The following is an 18,415-nucleotide window of genomic DNA, read 5'->3' on the forward strand; positions in this document are numbered from 1 at the left end:
TGGAAGCTTTATAGCAGGCAGAGAAAACGACCTCAAAGAGACAAGAATGAAACTGTTTGGGTCCATTTTTAGGTACCAGTGCTGGACCAGGACTTCTAGAGTCTGATACCAGATTGTTTACTTTAGCCATATTTAAGCACAGCACAATTTTGGAAAACAGAAAGTTTTCTGATAACAGTTCAGTCCCAAGTGCACAAGAAATTTAAGATAAGTTTTACATCGAGATTCTTTACAAAGTACATCTGGTATCTTTCACAAAGATGGGTACTGTTGGCTCAGAGATAGTACTGTCCAAGGTTTAGGGTCTAGAAGAATGATTCTCAACCTTCCTAATACTTTAACCCTTTAATACAGTTCCTTATGTTGTGGTAACCCCAAACCATAACATTATTTTTGTTGCTGCTTCTTAGCTGGAATTCTATTACTGTTATAAATTATAATACAAATAATATCTGATATGCAGGATATCTGTTATGCGACCCCTGTGAAAGGGTTGTTCACGGGGTCATGACCCACAGGTTGGGAACCACTGGTCCAGGGAAACTGAGATAAACATAGTGCCTGTGGGTGTCAGGATTGTCCTGGCCCTAAGATAACATTCACTTAGGCTGTTGTAAAGGACAAGTGCCATCACTCATAAGGATGGATGTTAAGGCCTAGAAGTTTGTGACGTTCAAAGTTTTAGGGAGAAGGGGTCTGGGATAAGAAAAACACCAATTCTGGAAGATATGGGCATAGCCTGGCTCACCATACAGGAAAGTATCACTAGGCTGTAAACTACACGAATTCCCAGCATTCCAGGGGGCAGGCAGGTTAAACATCTCTTTCCTTTGAAAGATGCCTGTGAGTCTTTTCTGATTTCTGCAGTGCTTGTCTGTGAGTACAAGCACGTTCTGTTCTCTATAAGGCCCAGTCTCATCTTCTCTGCCTGGAAGTCGTGGATCACGAGTGTGAGTAACCGGCTCCACTGCCATGCCTGTCTGACACTGTGCTGCCTGCTTTGATAGTAATGGGCTAGCCCTCTGAAACTGTAAGTAAGCCTCCAGCTGAGTGCTTTCTTTTATAATTGCATTAGCCGAAGTGTCTCTTCACAGCAATAGAACAGTAACAAGGACAAGCCTAAGATAAATAACTCACAGAGACCCTTAGCGAGAGGAGTTTCCATTGGCTTGAGGTTTTAGAGGTTTCAGTCCCTAGCCACTTGGTGCCACCTCTGCTTTGAGCTGTGATCAGGCAGCACGACACAGCAGCTAGTGCATACAGGAGCAAACTGCTTACCTCACAACCAGAAGGTAAAAGAAAATGGTGGGTGTGGAACCTCATTATTTCTCCAAGGACAGACTTTAGATGGTTGATGAGACAACCAGTCACTTATCAACATTTAAACTCAAGTGTCCTAGATAGTTTTAAGTCAACTGGACATCAGCTACAGTCATCAGAGAGTAGAAAACCTCAGTTGGGAAAATGCCTTCATAAGATTGGACTGCAGGTGCCGGGCGATGGTGGCGCCTTTAATCCCAGCATTTGGGAGGCAGAGGCAGGCGGATTTCTGAGTTCGAGGCCAGCCTGGTCTACAGAGTGAGATCCAGGACAGCCAGGGCTACACAGAGAAACCCTGTCTCGAAAAACAAAACAAAAAACAAACAAACAAACAAACAAAAAGATTGGACTGCAGGCAAGCCTGTAGGACATTTTCTTAATTAGTGATTGATGGGAGAGGGCCTAGACCATTGTGGGCGGAGCCACCTGGCCTGGTGGTCCTGAGTTTTGTAAGCAAGCAGGCCTAGCAAGCCATGAGGGGCATCCCTCTGCATCAGCTCCTGTCTTCAGTTTCCTGCTCAGTTTGAGTTCCAACCTTGGCTTCTTTCTTCCATGGACTGTGATTCAGAACACGGAAGCCAAACAAACCGTTTCCTTTTCTCTCCAAGGTGTTTTGGGTCATGATGTTTCATCAGAACAGTACCAGCCCTAATCAACAAGGTACAGCAGCAATAGCTGTTGTGTAGAAATGTCTTATCTTATCTGTCTTCAGCTAGACTTTCACTGAAGACCAAAGTACGTTAAACTTCAGGTTGCATTGTATTACTAAGTTATAAAGTTGGTTGTCTGAGGAGGAAGTCCTGGCAAGTGAACTCTGTGCCTTGTGCATTCTAGATGCTAATCGCTATGTACACCCCTTTGTGCCAGTGAAATCGATTTAGGGGTTGTGGTCACCATTAAGAAAAGTTAGACTAGAATAAGATCAGAGCTACCGAGTGTTTCATGAAATGTTTATCTTCATTTATGTAGTTATACATATATATTGAGTCATATAGCAGGTTTTTCCTACTGGCTCAGGCTTGAGCCACTATGTTGGGTTTTCAAATTCATCTCTGTTAATGGAACAGGTCAAAGTTGAAAGCCACAAGTAGCCTGCGCTACGTAAAGAACTTGTCTCAAAGCCGCATTGCCTGAGATCGTACCGAAACTCAACGCATCTTGTGTGTGTTGACTGGGATGCTCAGAGAAGGATCCTGAGGCAGAGGCTCAGCTGGGGTACTCCACCGAAGGGCGGCCGCAGGGCGGAGCCTTGGGGCGGGGCGTGTGGGGGCGGAGACTGCTGGCAGGTTTTGCGTGAACCTGGGCCTACGTAGGGCGGGGACGGCTTGGGGCGGAGCCAGCGGGGGGCGGGGTCGCGGAGGGGCGGCGGGAGGCGTGCTGCGCCGTTGCCGTGAGAACTGGTGACAACAAAAGGCGTGGGCGCGGAGGGCGGAGGAAGGCCGCGGCGTGGGGCGCTCGCCTGCGAAGACCTGGGCTGTCCCGAGCCGGTCGGTGCGCCGCGGGCCCGACGGGCGCGAAGCCGGCGGCACCCGGCCTGCGGCGGCCCCGCTGAGGGTCGCGGACGCGGCGGACCGAGAGGGGCGTCCTGAGGTAGCAGCGGGGGCCTGGGCGCGGGCCGGAGGGCGGCGGGGCGCGCGGCTGCGGCAGGAGGAGGGCGCCGCCGTGAGCCTGCCCTCGCGAGGGAAGCCTCGGTGCGGCGAGGCGCGGAGGGACGGTGCCCGCCGCCCGCCCGGGTCTTTTCCTAATTTCCTGGCTCACACTCAGGCTCTGTTATGCAGTGAGATGCTGCGAGCATCGTTATCTGCCGGGACGCTTCTCTGGAGAGAACTGACAACCCGCGGGCTACAACTTCTACGCTCCCGCCACGTCCCGGGAAGCCGGTAGTAGAAGACCCCAGTCCTAGCAAATGACAAGACAGGACTCCCAATGCTTACCTTGCATTTGGTCACATTTTTAAAATGTGTCCCCAAATTATTACCAGCCAATCAAACCTCCCTACTGATTTTTTAAAAAAATGTATATCTGACAGTACACGGGACTAAATTGAATCTGAAGAGTAACTGTCACATACAGGCTTTAAACAATGGACTGAATATTGTTTATGAGCCATATATTTATGCACTATATTACTTTTTATGATTACAGTAGGCGAATTCTAACTGCTTGTATGGCCACATTGTCTATGTCAACATTACCCCCACAAAAACTAACGAAGTGAAAATACTCCAATTAGAACTGGGAGAGATCCTCCTGCCTCTGCCACCTGAGTGCTGGATTTAAAGGCACGCATCACCACCCCCGGGCCAGTTGGTATTTTAAATTAGCATATTTATCCAAAGAAGTTAGGTTCAGCTTAACATAACCTTTTTAATAAGGCTCTTTATGTGTGTATGAGTGTGAACACGTGGAGGTCAGATGACAGCTTACAACTGTCAGTTCTTTACCTGTACTATGTGGGTTCCAGAGATTGAGTCCAGGTTGTCAGGCACGTGGCCACAAGTGCCTTTGCCGCTGAGCTATCTCATTGGCCCAGAGGTTTTTTTGTTTTTGTTTTGTTTTGTTTTTAAAGAGTGCTTTAGGATGTAAGGGTTTATGGTTTATGATAGATATGAATATTTTGTTGTTGTTATTGAAGATTTGATAAGAATTATTGAAACTGCCAAGCTATGTGTGTCTATCCATGTCACCCTTCCCACTCTCTTTAAAGATAGTTTGTTGACTCTGAGATGTTGAAGCCCAAGGGACCTGAGATTTTAGTACTGTGACATACAAGATTTTTGTTGTGAGCCTTTTCTGGCTGTTCATTGTTAGTGTGACTGAGGTTTTGTTTGTTTGTTTGTTTGTTTGTTTTAAGGTTAGTGAATATTGGTTTATCATGGTTTCATTTCCACAGCTGCTAGGGTGCAGAAGCTCACACCTGTAATGGCAGTGCTGGAGAGGTGGAGGCAGCAGGATTGCTCTAAGTTTCAAACCAGAGTGAGAAACTGTAAAACCAAAGTGCATATTTCCATACCAGTAGTTCAGGAAGTGTTATTTGCTGTCCAATGCGTTCTAGCTTGGTGATACTCTTAAGACCCACTTTTCCAAAGAAGCTTCCCCGTCTGACTGGCTGTTTCCACCATGGTCATAACACAAGTGCTCTGGAAACCAGAAGAGAAGTCTAAACAGCCAGCCCAGAATAAACCAGTGCACCACTGACCAAGCCAAGGGAGGTCTGAGCCTCAGAAAGGACTCACTGATACCCACTTGAGGAGGTACTGTGAGAACAGTGGGCATAAGAGGTACCCAGGGCCAAACTGGGTGGTTGATTCCTTGTGTGAAAGGGGATCATCCGAAAATGTTGATACAAACACTTATTATCTGGAGAAGGAATAAGAAATAGTCTGTTCTGAAGCCAAATATGTGCGACCATGGTACAATGCAAGAATCTAGACTTCTGGGCCTCTGGAGTGCTTGTAGATGATTGTCTTGTGGTAGTTGATGCAAGGAAGACTTATTTACTATGTGTGTGTGTGTGTGTGTGTGTGTGTACACGCATTTATGGAGGTCAGAGGACATCTGTGGAAATCTGTTTGTTGTTGTCCCACCAGGTGGATTCAGGGATCAAACTCAGGTTGTCAGGCTTGGTGGCAAATGCCTTCACAAATGGAACCACATTGCGGTCCTAGGAGACCCACCTTAGTTCTGGGGACCCCTGGCCTATGTAAACTGTCTAAGTCAGGCTGCTGCTGCTGCTGCTGCTGCTGCTGCTGCTCTCTTCTGGCTGTGGATAGAACATGCGCAGTTGCTTCAAGCTGCTGCCTAGACTTCTTGCCACGATAGATTGCAACTTTAAGTTGCTTTTGTTGGGCAGTTATCATCCCAGTGCAGGAAAAGAAGCTAAGGCAATGTTTACAAGTGGAAAACACCATTTGCCTGTTTGTGTTGATTTTTCAAAGTTAAGGGCATGCATTGGGCTGGGGAGTGGGTCATGGGGCATGTGTGGACACCAGAGCACAACTCTGTGGTGGAGGCGATTTTCTCCGTCCACGTCCACCTTCCCATGCGTTCCATGGCTTGTGTGGGGAATGTTCTACCTCCTGAGCCATTTCTGTAGCCTGTAGTTTTGATTGCTTTTGAACTAATTATTTTAAATTATACTGATACAGAAATTTCATCACTTAATTCTGATTTTTTAGAGATGAAATGCTATTTTTCTTTTCTTTTTTTTTTTTTTTTTTTGGTTTTTCGAGACGGGGTTTCTCTGTGTAGTCCTGGCTGTTCTGGAACTCACTCTGTAGATCAGGTTGGCCTTAAACTCAGAAATCCACCTGAAATGCTATTTTTCAATACCTTCAGATATAATACAAATAATTTATTTTAAATTTTATTTATTTATAAATTTTCTTTGTGTTTCTTTTTTTTTTTTTTTTTTTTCTGTTTTTCAAGACAGGGTTCCTCTGTGTAGCTCTTGCTATCCTGGAGCTCACCATGTAAATCAGGCTGGCCTCAAACTCAGACACCCGCCTGCCTCTGCCTCCCAAGTGCTGGGATTAAAGGTGTGTGCCCTTGCTGCCTGGGTAAAATTTCTTTATGTATTATGTGTGTACCATGTGTGTGCAGGAGCTGAGGAGTGTGGGTGCAGGGGATTCAACCAGGGCCTCTGGAAGAACAGCCAGTGCTCTTAACCGCCGAGCCAGCTCAGCACCTTCCTATGTATTTCCTCTGAACGTGTTTATAACTCTGTAGTTGTTTCCTCACCTGGATCTCCTAACTCTGGAGTTGTTCATTATTTAGATTAATGAACTAGGAAACATCACACTCTGGACATACACAGGGGAATCCTATGTTTTTATTCCTTAACTTTATAATTAACCAATTCGTGATCTCTAGTCCCCTCAGCTATTTTGAAGCAAACTTAAATGCTGAATCTTTTTATCATTAAATTACTTAAGCATTAACTCTGTAATATAATTAATTTGTACTGGTAAAGAATCTATTCTAAATGACTTTGCTTTGAAACATGAATGGTTTTTACTGCATTAATGGAACCAGTAATTAAGTTATATCTTTTATTTTGATATGCAGGAGTCCAGATCTTACGTAAAATGGATGTTTCTCACACTGTTATTGAACTCTAAGTACATAATCTATTCAGTAAAATCCAAGCTGCCATGGAAGAACTACCTATAAAAGTCGCTGTCCGAATTAGACCTCTGCTTTGCAAAGAAGTTCTACATAATCATCAAGTTTGTGTGAGGGATGTTCCAAACACCCAGCAGATTATCATTGGGAGAGATAGAGTTTTTACTTTTGATTTTGTTTTTGGCAAAAATTCCACTCAAGATGAAGTTTATATCACATGCATAAAGCCCCTAGTGCTGTCGCTCATTGAGGGCTATAACGCAACTGTTTTTGCGTATGGACAAACTGGATCTGGGAAGACGTACACCATTGGAGGAGGCCATGTTGGTAAGATTTTCAGACTCTCAGCGTTTTATAGCATGAGTCACGACTTCATTTCTTTTATGATGGGGTGCTGGTCTGTTGGCTTTGTCTTGTCTCGCAGTTTAGCTGAGACAAACACTGGTGTAGAGCCATCTGTTTGAGTCCATCATAGGCCTTGACATTTTAAATCTTGTTTTGTTTTTATGGTACTAGAATAGAACTAGGTTGCTGGCTCCGCACCGTAATAGTGAGCTACGTCATTAGCCTTCTTTTTCCTTTGTTTGTTTCAAGGGAGAGTCACTCAGTTACCTAGGCTGGCCTTAAACTTAAACGTCCTTGAAATTAGAATTCTTCCCCCTCAGCCCTCATTGGAGTTGGGTTTGCAGGTATGTGGCACTTGGCCCTGCCCTGACATTGCCTTTTTAAGTTAGTTTTTGAGGTTAACATAAAAGTAATAGATTTCCTCATGGCCTCTTCATATGCACATGTCCTTAATGTTTTCCTCAGACGAGGGCCTTCCTCACTACCCTCTCTTGTGCCAATATTGTCTCCAGCTGAGCTGTTTCTTCTTTAGTCAGTCCCACGTCTGCTTCTTACTACATTGTCCATTATATTAGTTCCCAACTCCAGAACCTGGAGTTCCAGGGAGTTGCCACTGGGTACTGACAATCAGACTCAGATCCTCTGGAAAGCAGCAGTGCTCCTAACCATTGAGCCAACTCTCTACCCTGTCATCTGTTTCTTTTCTTTTTGTTTTTTTGAGACAGGGTTTTGTTGCAGCCCGCTCTGTCCACAGGTCAGGTTCTAGCAAGAGAGAGAGTGGGGGGAAGAAGGGAGAGAAACTCGAAGAATGGAAAACAACCCAGAGGATCTGTAGTCAAGTCTCCTTTACTGTCTTCAACACACACAATTCCTACTTTACTACACCACACACTATACCACTCTACTCCAGTACTACACCACCACCCTTACAAGGAAATCCTGGGTATTTATAAGCACAAATAGAACACAGGTGAAAACATTTTACCACATGCAGCATACAGCTGGGGTCACTAAACAGCAAAACAAGTTATGTGGGATAAACAATATACTTATCAGAGTGTGCTTCAGCTGTTATAGGCTTTTGAAAACCAAGTCTTTCATCAGGGTATATGGTTCCAGATGGTTGCAAAGTTGATCTAGCCGCTTTCTGCTTAAAGTCAGCTCCCAACAGGGTTTCTCTGTGTAGCCCTGGCTGTCCTGGAACTCACTCTGTAGACCAAGCTGGCCTCAAACTCAGAAATCCACCTGCCTCTGCCTCCCAAGTGCTGGGATTAAAGGCGTGTGCCACCATTTCCTGGCATGTTATCTGCTTCTTGATTGTGACATTCTGACTTGGATGAAATGGAGTCTCAATTTTGAAAAGAAATTTATAATTAATTTTATTTCTTGTGTGTGTGTGTTTGCATGTGCCCACATGTGTGTAGGAGCCCATGAAAGCCAAAAAGAGGGCATTTGATCCTCTGAGAATGGAGTTAAAGGTGACTGCTAGCTGCTGTGGATTCTGTGAATCAAACCTGAATCTTTTGCAGTACCAGTAAATACTCTTAACTGCTCAGTCGTTGCCAACCCTTGCATTTTTAGAGGAAGAGTCTCACTGTATAATCCTAGCTGGCTTCTGACTCAAAGAGATTCTTCCGCCTTTGCCTCATGAGTGCTGGGACTACAGGTTGCACAACAACACACCTGCTCAAGAAGTTTTTATTTGCATTTCATCAATGGCTAAAGATATTAGATATTTTTTCAAATATTTATTGGCCATTGTATTTCTTTTTAATATTAATCTTATTTTATTGTGCTAGGATAGAAGACTATTTTCTTACATGTATATAATGTAATTTGAGTGTATTCTTCCAACACTTCTCTACCCTCCTCTCTTGCTCCTCTTCCTTCTTCTCAATACTCTTTGTCCCTAGACAGTTTCACTTCTCCTTTCATGTCTTCTATACATATATGATACTGTGTCTATATACATATATGACACTGTATGTATAAAGCACATGTTTGTTATCCATTCCCCTATTGATGGATACCTGGGTTGATTCCATAGCTTAGCTATTATAGATAATGCTGCAGTGGCCCACGTGCAAGAGTCTCTGGACTATGTTGTCTTGGAATCTTGGGTTAAATACCCAGAGGTGGTATGGCTGAGTCATATGATAGGTCTGGTTTTCTTCTCAAGGGCTTTGCATCTTTCTGATCTCCATGATGTTTGGACTAGTTTGCATCCCACCAGCAGGTACAAGTTCATGTTGTCTGCATCCTTGCCAGCATTTGTTGTTGTCTTGACGACTGCTGGTCCAGCAGGGACTTTTTTTTTTTTTTTTTTTTGAGAACTATCTATTCTGTTCATTAATTCATTCATTGATGAGATAATTTTTGAAGATTTTTGTATATTGTAGATATTAATACCTGTGTGTTGTATCACTGAGGAAGATACTCTTTGACCCTGTCCTCTGTTCACTCAAGCCATTGTTTCTAAGGAACAGTCTCTATGATACAGTCTCTACGAGTATTTGTCAGTTTGGGGGATAATTTCTGTGTCGTTATAGTTCTTTATTAAAAAAATGCATATATATATGTATATATCATATATCTTTAAATTTTATTTATTTATTATTGGGGGTGCATGCCATGACATATGAATGGGGTCAGAGGACAACTTTCAGGAATCAGAGGTGTTTTGTTTTGTTTGGTTTTTTGAGATAATCAACAAGCTGGCCATGAACACTGAGGATGACTTTGAACTTTTGATCCTCTTGCCTTGCCTCCTGGTGCCGAGGTGCAAGTGTGTCTAATCCGTGTAGTGCTGGGGCTTGGATCACGAGCTCCATGCACATCAGCAAATACTCTCCAGTGAACTGCATCCCCAGCCCTTGGAAACTGATTTTTAAATTCATGTGCATCCGGATCTGAAACTGTCCTCTGGGATGTGTCTTTCCCTCCCCTACTCTGTCTTAGAGTCATCTATTCTGACATGTACAGCTGCTGAGATTGATCTTTTGGGATAATCCTAAAGGCATCACTCTGCCAAGTGCAGTGGTCAGTTCTGATTTCTTACATCACTGGACCTGTCAGCACATTCTCCACAGGGTGTCCAGTGACTGACCACAGTCTTGGTCCTTCTATAATACTGGTCCCTCTGCAGGTGCCCTGGAGCTCAGGTGTTGCCTTTCCCCAGACACGTTTGTCTTTTAAGAAGTCTTGTCCTTAGTGGTCACAGTCAGGCTTGTTGCATTCCATGCTGTTCATACACAGATTGCTTCATGTTATTTCCCTCAGTCCAGATAACTGTTAAAGCTCCGAGGATGCAGATCCAACCCCCTGATAGTCTTGATAGGTTAGAACATGGACTGTCTTCCCTCCATCCCACTGGACCCAGTGGCGCCTGCAGGGCCTCTGAGCAAATCTCGCAGTCCTCTTGACCAGCGTTTTCTCTCATGTGTCACATCCAATCTGTCAGAAACTTTCAGTCTGGTTTTAAAAAGATTATTTTTATGTGTATGAATGTATGTGTGTGTACATGTATGCCTGGCGGCAGTGGAGACCAGAAGAGGGTATTAGATCCCCTGAGATTAGAGTTACAAATGAACCATCATGTGGGTGCTGGCAACTGAACCTGGGTCCTTTAAAAAAGCAGCAAATGCTTTTAACCGATGAGCCATCTCTCCACCTCCTCCATCCTCTTGTTCGTTCCCCAGCCCCCCACCCCTGCAGAATAAGCCTTACTTTGTAGCTTTGGCTGACCTCAAACTCTTAATAATCCTGTCTCAGCTCTTAAACTGTAAGGTTATGGGTGTGTGATGTCACATGCAGTTGACAGAAAACCTTAATGGCTTTTCAACATAAATGCAGGTTCTGTCCTGATACCATATCAGGACCTGTTAAATTTATCTTCCAAATCCCCCAATTACCAGATTACTACAGGAGCCTCTGAAGTGGTCTCTCCACTCACACTTTAGCAAAAGACAGTAGTGAGGACTGTTTCTGTACAGTTTCAGACCATGTTACTGTTCTCTCCTTGTGGCTCTGACTCCAGCCACCAGGAATCCAAGTGGACAGCCATCTACGAGGACTTCCATGGTTTGGAGTGTGCCACCCCTTTGATCTCATCTCTTGTTGATCTGTCCTTGCACCTGATCCTGGCTGTGCTGACCTTTGACCTTGTTTTGATCATATCAGTGGGTGCTGCAACAGGTGTCTTCCACTCTCAAGTCCTGCCCATGGCCTTCATGTCTGAACCTAGAGTCCCAGCCTCACACACATTTTACCCCGCTCTCCACATCTGCTTGCTTATTTGGGTCCATCTGGGTTGGTTTTTGAGATAGCCTTGCTCTGTCCAGGTTGGCCATGAATTCTTAGCTCACATATCTCAGTACCCCAATGGAATGTTAGGTGTCTTCCACCATGTGTGACCAGCATTTAAATATACCATATTATTTACAGTTTTTATCTATTATTACTGCCCTTTTCTTTGTAGAATTCCACAACATTGGGGAATTTTCCCTTTATTGTGTTGATTGTGCCAGAGCCCTAAATGTCGCATTATATGTAGTAAAAACTAAAAGTACATATTTGTTAAATGGATAAATTCTGCATAAGGGATCCATGTGAACTATGTGCATGGTGAATCATAGTGCCCACACACATGTATGTTCTCATGCCTGTGCAAGCACATGCAGAGGCTGGAGGAGGGTATCAGATGTTCTACAGTATCGATCTCAAGTCTGGTCCACTGAGACAGGGTCTCTCCCTGAATATAGAGTTAGTGGGCTGGTGATGCCCAACTCAGGATGCTCCTGGCTTTCCCTCTGGAGTTACAGATACCCTTGTGCCATGCCTGGCTTTTTACATGGGTGCTGGAGCTCTCACCTCAGGTTCTTATGTCTGGGCAGTGAGAGCTCTCACCTGGTGAACCATGCTCCCAGCCTGTTGCCTCTGGATTTTATAGTTGTGTGGTCCAGCCCTGGCTAAGTTCACATAATAATATACTTTTGGAGACTCTGTCTTGCTATGCAACCCTGGTTGGAACTCAGTATGTAGACCAGCCAGGCTGCCTATGTTTCTTGAATGCTAGAAGTAAAGGTATGTGCCACCATGCCTGTACAGTTTTACAATTCTTATAATAGAAATGTAAGAGAAATATATTAAGCATAAATTCCAGATTGTAGTCTTTGTTTATTTCAAGACTCAAATATGCTTTCTATTTCTGAATTTTCAGCATCAGTTGTGGAGGGTCAAAAGGGTATCATTCCTCGAGCTATCCAAGAAATATTTCAGAGCATCTCTGAAAATCCTAGCATTGACTTTAAAATCAAGGTGTCATATATAGAAGTGTATAAGGAAGACCTAAGAGATCTTCTGGAGTTGGAGACATCCATGAAGGACCTTCACATCCGAGAAGATGAGAAGGGGAACACAGGTGAAGTAGCTCTGAAACTGTAGAGTGCCTTCATTAACATCTAGAGAACTATCAGGATGCCAAGAGTAAAACACCTGAATGGTGACTTTGACTTTGTATTCATAGTCTTGTTTTGCCACCCGGTGCTGAGGAAGCGCTGTGCCACCAAGCCCAATGCACGGCTTCCTATTTATTCTTAACTGTGAAAGAGTCTCATTATATATTGCCTGTACTGGCCTTGAAGCACTCTTCCCAGGCTGGCTTTGAACTTTTAATCCTTCAGCCTCATGAGTAGATTGGATCACAGGTTTGTCCCACCAGGCTCCCTTTTTCTTAGAATAATTACAAACCAAAATATGGAAACAAAGTGTCTTTCTGTTTTGTTTATTTTGTTTTTCTTGATTCTGGAGCTTGAGCCCAGGGCCTCACATTCTCTTTGTGTACACACTGTCTCTCTGAGCTATGTAACTCCAGCCCCAGAGGTTTTCGATGTCATTCATTCTAAAGAATTCATTATGATGTTTGACAAAATCAAGAATTGGATCTTAACAAATAAAATACATCTTTTAGAGTATTTAAATTTAAGTCCTATTTTAAAACATAATTTCTTTTGGAGTTTTTCTGAAATTATTTAATGAATTTCACTGACGTTACTGTTATTTGAAACACTGCTTTTAAAAAAGAGGTTATCTTTTTTGGGTTGCTTAGCAAAGGGTAACTGTTGTATGATTAATTTAATTGTACTGGATTTTGATGAAAATTTGGTTTTAAAACTTTCTGTTTTAAGTGATTGTTGGGGCCAAGGAATGCCAAGTAGAGAGCGTGGAGGACGTGATGAGTCTCCTGCAGGTAGGGAACGCGGCGAGGCACACAGGCACCACCCAGCTGAACGAACACTCCAGTCGATCACACGCCATTTTCACAATAAGTGTGTGCCAGGTTGAGAAGAATGCAGAGGCGGCTGAAGACGGAGAGTGGTGTTCACATCGGCACATTGTCTCCAAATTCCACTTTGTGGATTTGGCTGGGTCAGAAAGAGTGACCAAGACCGGGAATACTGGCGAACGGTTCAAAGAGTCCATTCAGATCAACAGTGGACTGCTTGCTCTAGGAAACGTAATAAGTGCCCTTGGGGACCCACGAAGGAAGAGCTCTCACATTCCATATAGGGATGCTAAGATTACCCGGCTTCTGAAAGACTCCCTGGGAGGCAGTGCCAAGACTGTCATGATCACGTGTGTCAGCCCGTCGTCCTCGGATTTTGATGAGTCCTTAAATTCTCTCAAATATGCCAACAGAGCACGGAACATTAGAAACAAACCTACTTTAAACTTCAGCCCCCAGGCAGACCGAATGGATGAAATGGAATTTGAGATTAAGCTGCTTCGAGAAGCTTTGCAGAGCCATCAGGCCAGTATCAGCCAAACTAGCCAGACCTCTTCAGAGAATGTTCCTGACCAGAATCGAATCCATTCTCTGGAGGAACAGGTAGCTCAGCTCCAGGAGGAATGTCTGGGGTACCAGGACTGCATAGAACAAGCATTCACCTTCCTGGTGGACTTAAAAGATGCTGTCAGGCTAAACCAGAAACAGCAGCACAAGCTACAGGAGTGGTTTAGCAGGACTCAGGAGGTCAGGAAGGCTGTCCTCACCCCATTGCCAGGAAACCAGGGCACTGGGAACCTGGAAGAAGGACCTCAGCATGTGACAGTTCTCCAGCTGAAGAGAGAACTTAAGAAATACCAGGTACTTAGACATTACTAATTAATTACTGCATTTGTAAGACTATGTAACTAGGCTGGAACAGCCAGGCTGGGCTGGACTCTTCCCTTTGTTTCTTGTGTGCTGGGTCTATAGGAGGGTATGCTCCCACCTGAGTAAGAACCCCCATCCCACTCTGTTGTCAATGGGATTAAGCACACAGCCTTCTTGCACTAGGAGAGTACTCTGCTTTCTGAGACATCCCCGACCTATTTTGTCTTCTTTGAAATAAGATCTTATTCTATTGTTTAGGCTGGTCTGGAACTCATGTGCCCAGGCTGGCCTTGAACTTGGGGCAGTCCTCTTGGCCCTGCTTCCTAAGTGTTGGTGTTATGGGTGTGACTCTCATACCTGGTTCATAGGTAGGACTTGTTTAAGGACTGCGTTCATTTGGACAAGTAAATTCTAAGTTATTTCGGAATTTCCATAGTTGTAAATTTTTTTTTTGGTTTTTCCAGACAGGGTTTCTCTGTGCATGGTTGTAAATTTTTAAAAAATGTTTATTTACATCTGTGTGTGTGGCATGTGAATGGCACATGAGAAGTACACGCATGTGTTTGCAGAGGTCAGAGGACAGCTTTTGAGAGCAGTTTTCTCTTTTAAAAATTATAAAAACATTATGTAGTCTGTTGGTACATTTCTTTAATCCTACCACTAAGGAGGCAGAAGCTGGTCAACTTCTGTGAGACCTAGGCCATCCTGGTCTATATAGTGAGATGTACGCCAGCCTGGTCTATACAATGGGATATAGGCCAGTCTGATTTATACAGTGAGATTTAGGCCAGCCTAGTCTATGCAGTGAGATCTAGGCCAGCCAGGGCTACATATTGACAGCCTGTCTTTTTTTTTTAAAAAAAAAAAAAAAAAAAAAAAAAGGAACTAAGTACATAAGACTCTCACTTGCCTTTCTTCTTAGCGTCTCTGTGTCTCATTTCCTGTTCTTTCTGAGATTTGTTCTTTGTTAATTTCTTTTCTCTTACGTGATCAAAGTACATTTTAAGGTATATTTATTAAATAGAACCTTGTAAACTTTCATTGCAATTTAGAGGATCAAAGAAACATTTTTACAAACTAAGTTATATTACACCGAGTTTTCTTTTGCATGTGTGTGATTGTGAGCTGAAATCTAGGATCTTGAACATGCTAGGTGCTCACTGTATCCCTGAGCTGTGCCCTCTGTCTTTTTGTTGTTGTTCCTTTCCTTCCCTTCCTCCCTCCCTCCCTCCCTCCCTCCCTCCCTGCTTCTTTCCTCCTTCCCTCCCTTCCTTCCTTTCTTCCTCCCTCTCTCCCTTCCTTCCTTTCCTCCTTCTTCCTCTCCCTTCTTTCTCCCTCTTCTTCCTGACACTCTTATATTCTGATAGTGCAGACTTGCTAGGAACTCCCTCAATATTTTAGTCATTTCTAGAACTTTGAATGATCTTCTGTCTCAGTCTCCCAAGAGCCACCATGTCTGGCTTATGGGTCTGTGGTTTGTTTTGTTTTTGAGATAGGATTTCATATAGCTCAGGTTGGCCTCTAACTTGTTATATAGCTAAGGATGGCTTTCAACTTCTTTCTTTCTCTACCTCCCAGTGCCGAGATTATAGGATTATAGGTACATCAACCACACTCAGTTTTATTTAGTGGTGGAAATCAAACTCAGGGCTTTATGCATGCTAGGCAGGTTCTCTACCAATTGAGTTACATCCCTAGGGTACCACTGTGATTCTTTTTTGGTTTTTCGAGACAGGATTTCTCTGTGTAGCCTTGGCTGTCCTGGAACTCACTCTGTAGACCAGGCTGGCCTCGAACTCAGAAATCCACCTGCCTCTGCCTCCCAAGTGCTGGGCAGGCTGGTCTTGAACTCAGAAATCTGTCTGCCTCTGCCTTCCAAGCGCTGGGATTAAAGGCATGTGCCACCACCGCCCGGCTCCACTGTGATTCTTGAAAGAAGAAAATACTTTATGCCTTGAGTTTGGATTATACACTTATTTATTGTATTTATATATTCTTTATTTTGGGGGATTTTATTATTTGCTGGGATTAAAGGCAAGGTGTATGCCATTTATCTGTCCACATACTGGATTTTTAATTAATGTGGGTGTGTACATGTATACATACTATGTATGTATTTAGTGAAAATTACTTCCTCACATTTAAAAATTATATTTGTGTGTGATGCACGTGCAGGTGTATGGAGGTCAGAGGACAATTTGCAGGAATCAGTTTTCTCCTACAACCATGTAGGTCCCAGGGACTGAACTCCCCTTGTCAGGCTTAGTAGAGGTGCTTTACCCTTAAGCCATATCACTCACATCTTTGTTAAAATGAAGATTATGTTCAGGAGCTAGTAGAGAACAAGATAAAGGCAGCTCTGCTTTTTCGGAGTCTGCAGTGAAATCCACGAGGGGCCTTTGGTTGTCCTTTAGGTAACGGTGCCCCACTCCCATGGCATTGCTGTTTCCCTTTTACAGTTTTTGTGGGTTTTTTTTTTCCTTGTTTTAAATTATTTTATCCTTTTATATAGGGGGGTGCTTTGCCTGCATGTATGTATGTGTGGTGCCCACAGAGGCGAGAAGAAAGCATCAAATCCCCTGGAATTGAAGTTACAGACCATTCTGAGCTGCCTGGATGCTGGCGGTGGAACCTGTGTGCTTTAGAAGAGCAGCCAGTGCTCTTAAACCACTGAGTTATCTCTCTCTAACCGTGTTTTCCCAAGGAAGGATCTCAGATAGCTCAAGATAGCCTCGAACTCTCTATGTAGAACTCCAGTTCTGGAGGATCTGGCACCCTCAAAAAGACATGCATGCAGGCAGGAAACATCAGTGTTCATAACATAAGTAAATCTAAACAAAGAGAGAGAGAGCGGGAGGGAGGAAGGGAGGAAGGAAGGGAGGAAGGAAGGGAGGAAGGAAGGGAGGAAGGAAGGAAGGAAGGAAGGAAGGAAGGAAGGAAGGAAACAGAAGGAGCTGGTGCATGCCAGTCATCACTTGGGAGGCAGAAGTAGGAGGATCATGAACTCTAGGCCAGCCTGCACTGCACAGTGAGTTCCAGGACAGTATGGGTACATACTGCCATGTGCCACCATGCCCACTGTCCTGTGCCACCATGCCCACTGTCCTGTGCCACCATGCTCACTTGTTTTGTTTTTAGCAGGAAAACATAATTAAAGGAGCCGTGTCTGAAAACAAGCAAACAAACAAACAGAGCTCTTCTTAAACTTTTAAAATTCAGAGTGTGTTTTCACTTTTTTATATTTATGACCAATTCTTTTATTTATTTATTTATTTATTTATCTATTTATTTCACTTCAGATTTTATTCACCACCCTCCCCCATCCACCCTGTCTCTGAGAGGATGTGCCCACCTCTTACCTACCCCCACCCCACCTGACCTCTAAACTTCCTGGGGCCTCCAGTCTCTTGAGGGTTAGGTGCATCTTCTCTAATTGAACCCAGACCCAGCAGTCCTCTGCTGTGTATGTGTTGGGGGCCTCATACCTGCTGGTATATGCTGCCTGGTTGGTGGTCCAGTGTTTGAGAGATCTCAGGGGTCCAGATTAATTGAAATTGCTGGTCTTCTTACAGGGTTGCTCTCCTTCTCTGCTTCTTTCAGCCTTTTCCTAGTTCAACCACAGGGGTCAGCAGCTTTTCTCCATTGGTTGGGTCTTCCGGAGGGCAGTCATGATAGGTCCCTTTTTCTGAGTGTTCCATAGCCTCAGTAATAGTGTCAGGCCTTGGGACCTCCCCTTGAGCTGGATCCCATTTTGGGCCTGTTGCTGGACCTTCTTTTCCTCAGGTTCCTCTCCATTTCCATCCCTGCAGTTCTTTCAGACAGAAACAATTATAGATGAGACAGAGTTTTGACTGTGGGATGGCAACCCCCTCTTTCATTTGATGCCCTGTCTTCCTGCTGGACATGGGCTCTCTAAGTTCCCTCTCCCTACTGTCAGGCATTTCATCTAAGGTCTCTCCCATTGAGTCCTGAGAGTCTCTCACCTCCCAGGTCCCTGGTACATTCTGGAAGGTTCCCCTAACCTCCTACCTCCCCAGGTTGCCTGTTTCCATTCGTTCTGCTGGCCCTCGGGGCTTCAGTCCTTTTCCCTCACCCAATGCCAGATCAGGTTCCCGTTTCCCCCATCCTGTCTACTTTCCCTCCCTGATCTCTCCCTCCCTCCCCACTTGTAATTGCTTTCTTTTCCCTCCCATGTGGGACTGAGGCATCCTCACTTGAGCCCTTCGGCTTGTTGACCTTTTTTGAGTTCTATGAACTGTACCTTGGGTATTCTGTACTTTTTTTTTTTTTTTTTGGCTAATATCCACTTATTAGTGAGTATATACCATGCATGTCCTTTTGGGTCTGAGTTACCTCACTTAGGATGATATTTTCTAGTTCCATCCATTAGCCTGCAAAACTCAGGATGTCCTTGTTCTTCATAGCTGAGTTGTATTCCATTGTGTAAATGAACCACATCTTCTGTATCCATTT

The 18,415-nt window shown here is 44.1% G+C and overlaps 1 protein-coding gene across 3 annotated transcripts in view; it reads left to right on the plus strand.

Annotated features, from left to right (window-relative positions):
- Positions 1 to 2,712: 2,712 nt before the first annotated feature.
- The window catches only part of Kif27 (kinesin family member 27), a 76,981-nt gene continuing 61,278 nt past the window's right edge, over positions 2,713 to 18,415 (plus strand). Inside the window, exons 1-4 of one of the 3 annotated variants that reach the window (XM_076938909.1) lie at positions 2,713 to 2,910; positions 6,388 to 6,771; positions 12,008 to 12,208; positions 12,975 to 13,933. In XM_076938909.1, coding sequence (XP_076795024.1) covers positions 6,474 to 6,771; positions 12,008 to 12,208; positions 12,975 to 13,933 — 1,458 coding nt within the window. In that variant the 5' untranslated portion in view covers positions 2,713 to 2,910; positions 6,388 to 6,473. Of the gene's footprint in view, positions 2,911 to 4,553; positions 4,575 to 6,387; positions 6,772 to 12,007; positions 12,209 to 12,974; positions 13,934 to 18,415 lie in introns of those variants that run through there. The other 2 variants (XR_013112024.1, XM_076938910.1) reach the window with 2 other exon arrangements.

Source organism: Arvicanthis niloticus, chromosome 8 (genome assembly GCF_011762505.2).
Source record: "Arvicanthis niloticus isolate mArvNil1 chromosome 8, mArvNil1.pat.X, whole genome shotgun sequence".
Lineage (NCBI taxonomy): Eukaryota > Metazoa > Chordata > Mammalia > Rodentia > Muridae > Arvicanthis > Arvicanthis niloticus.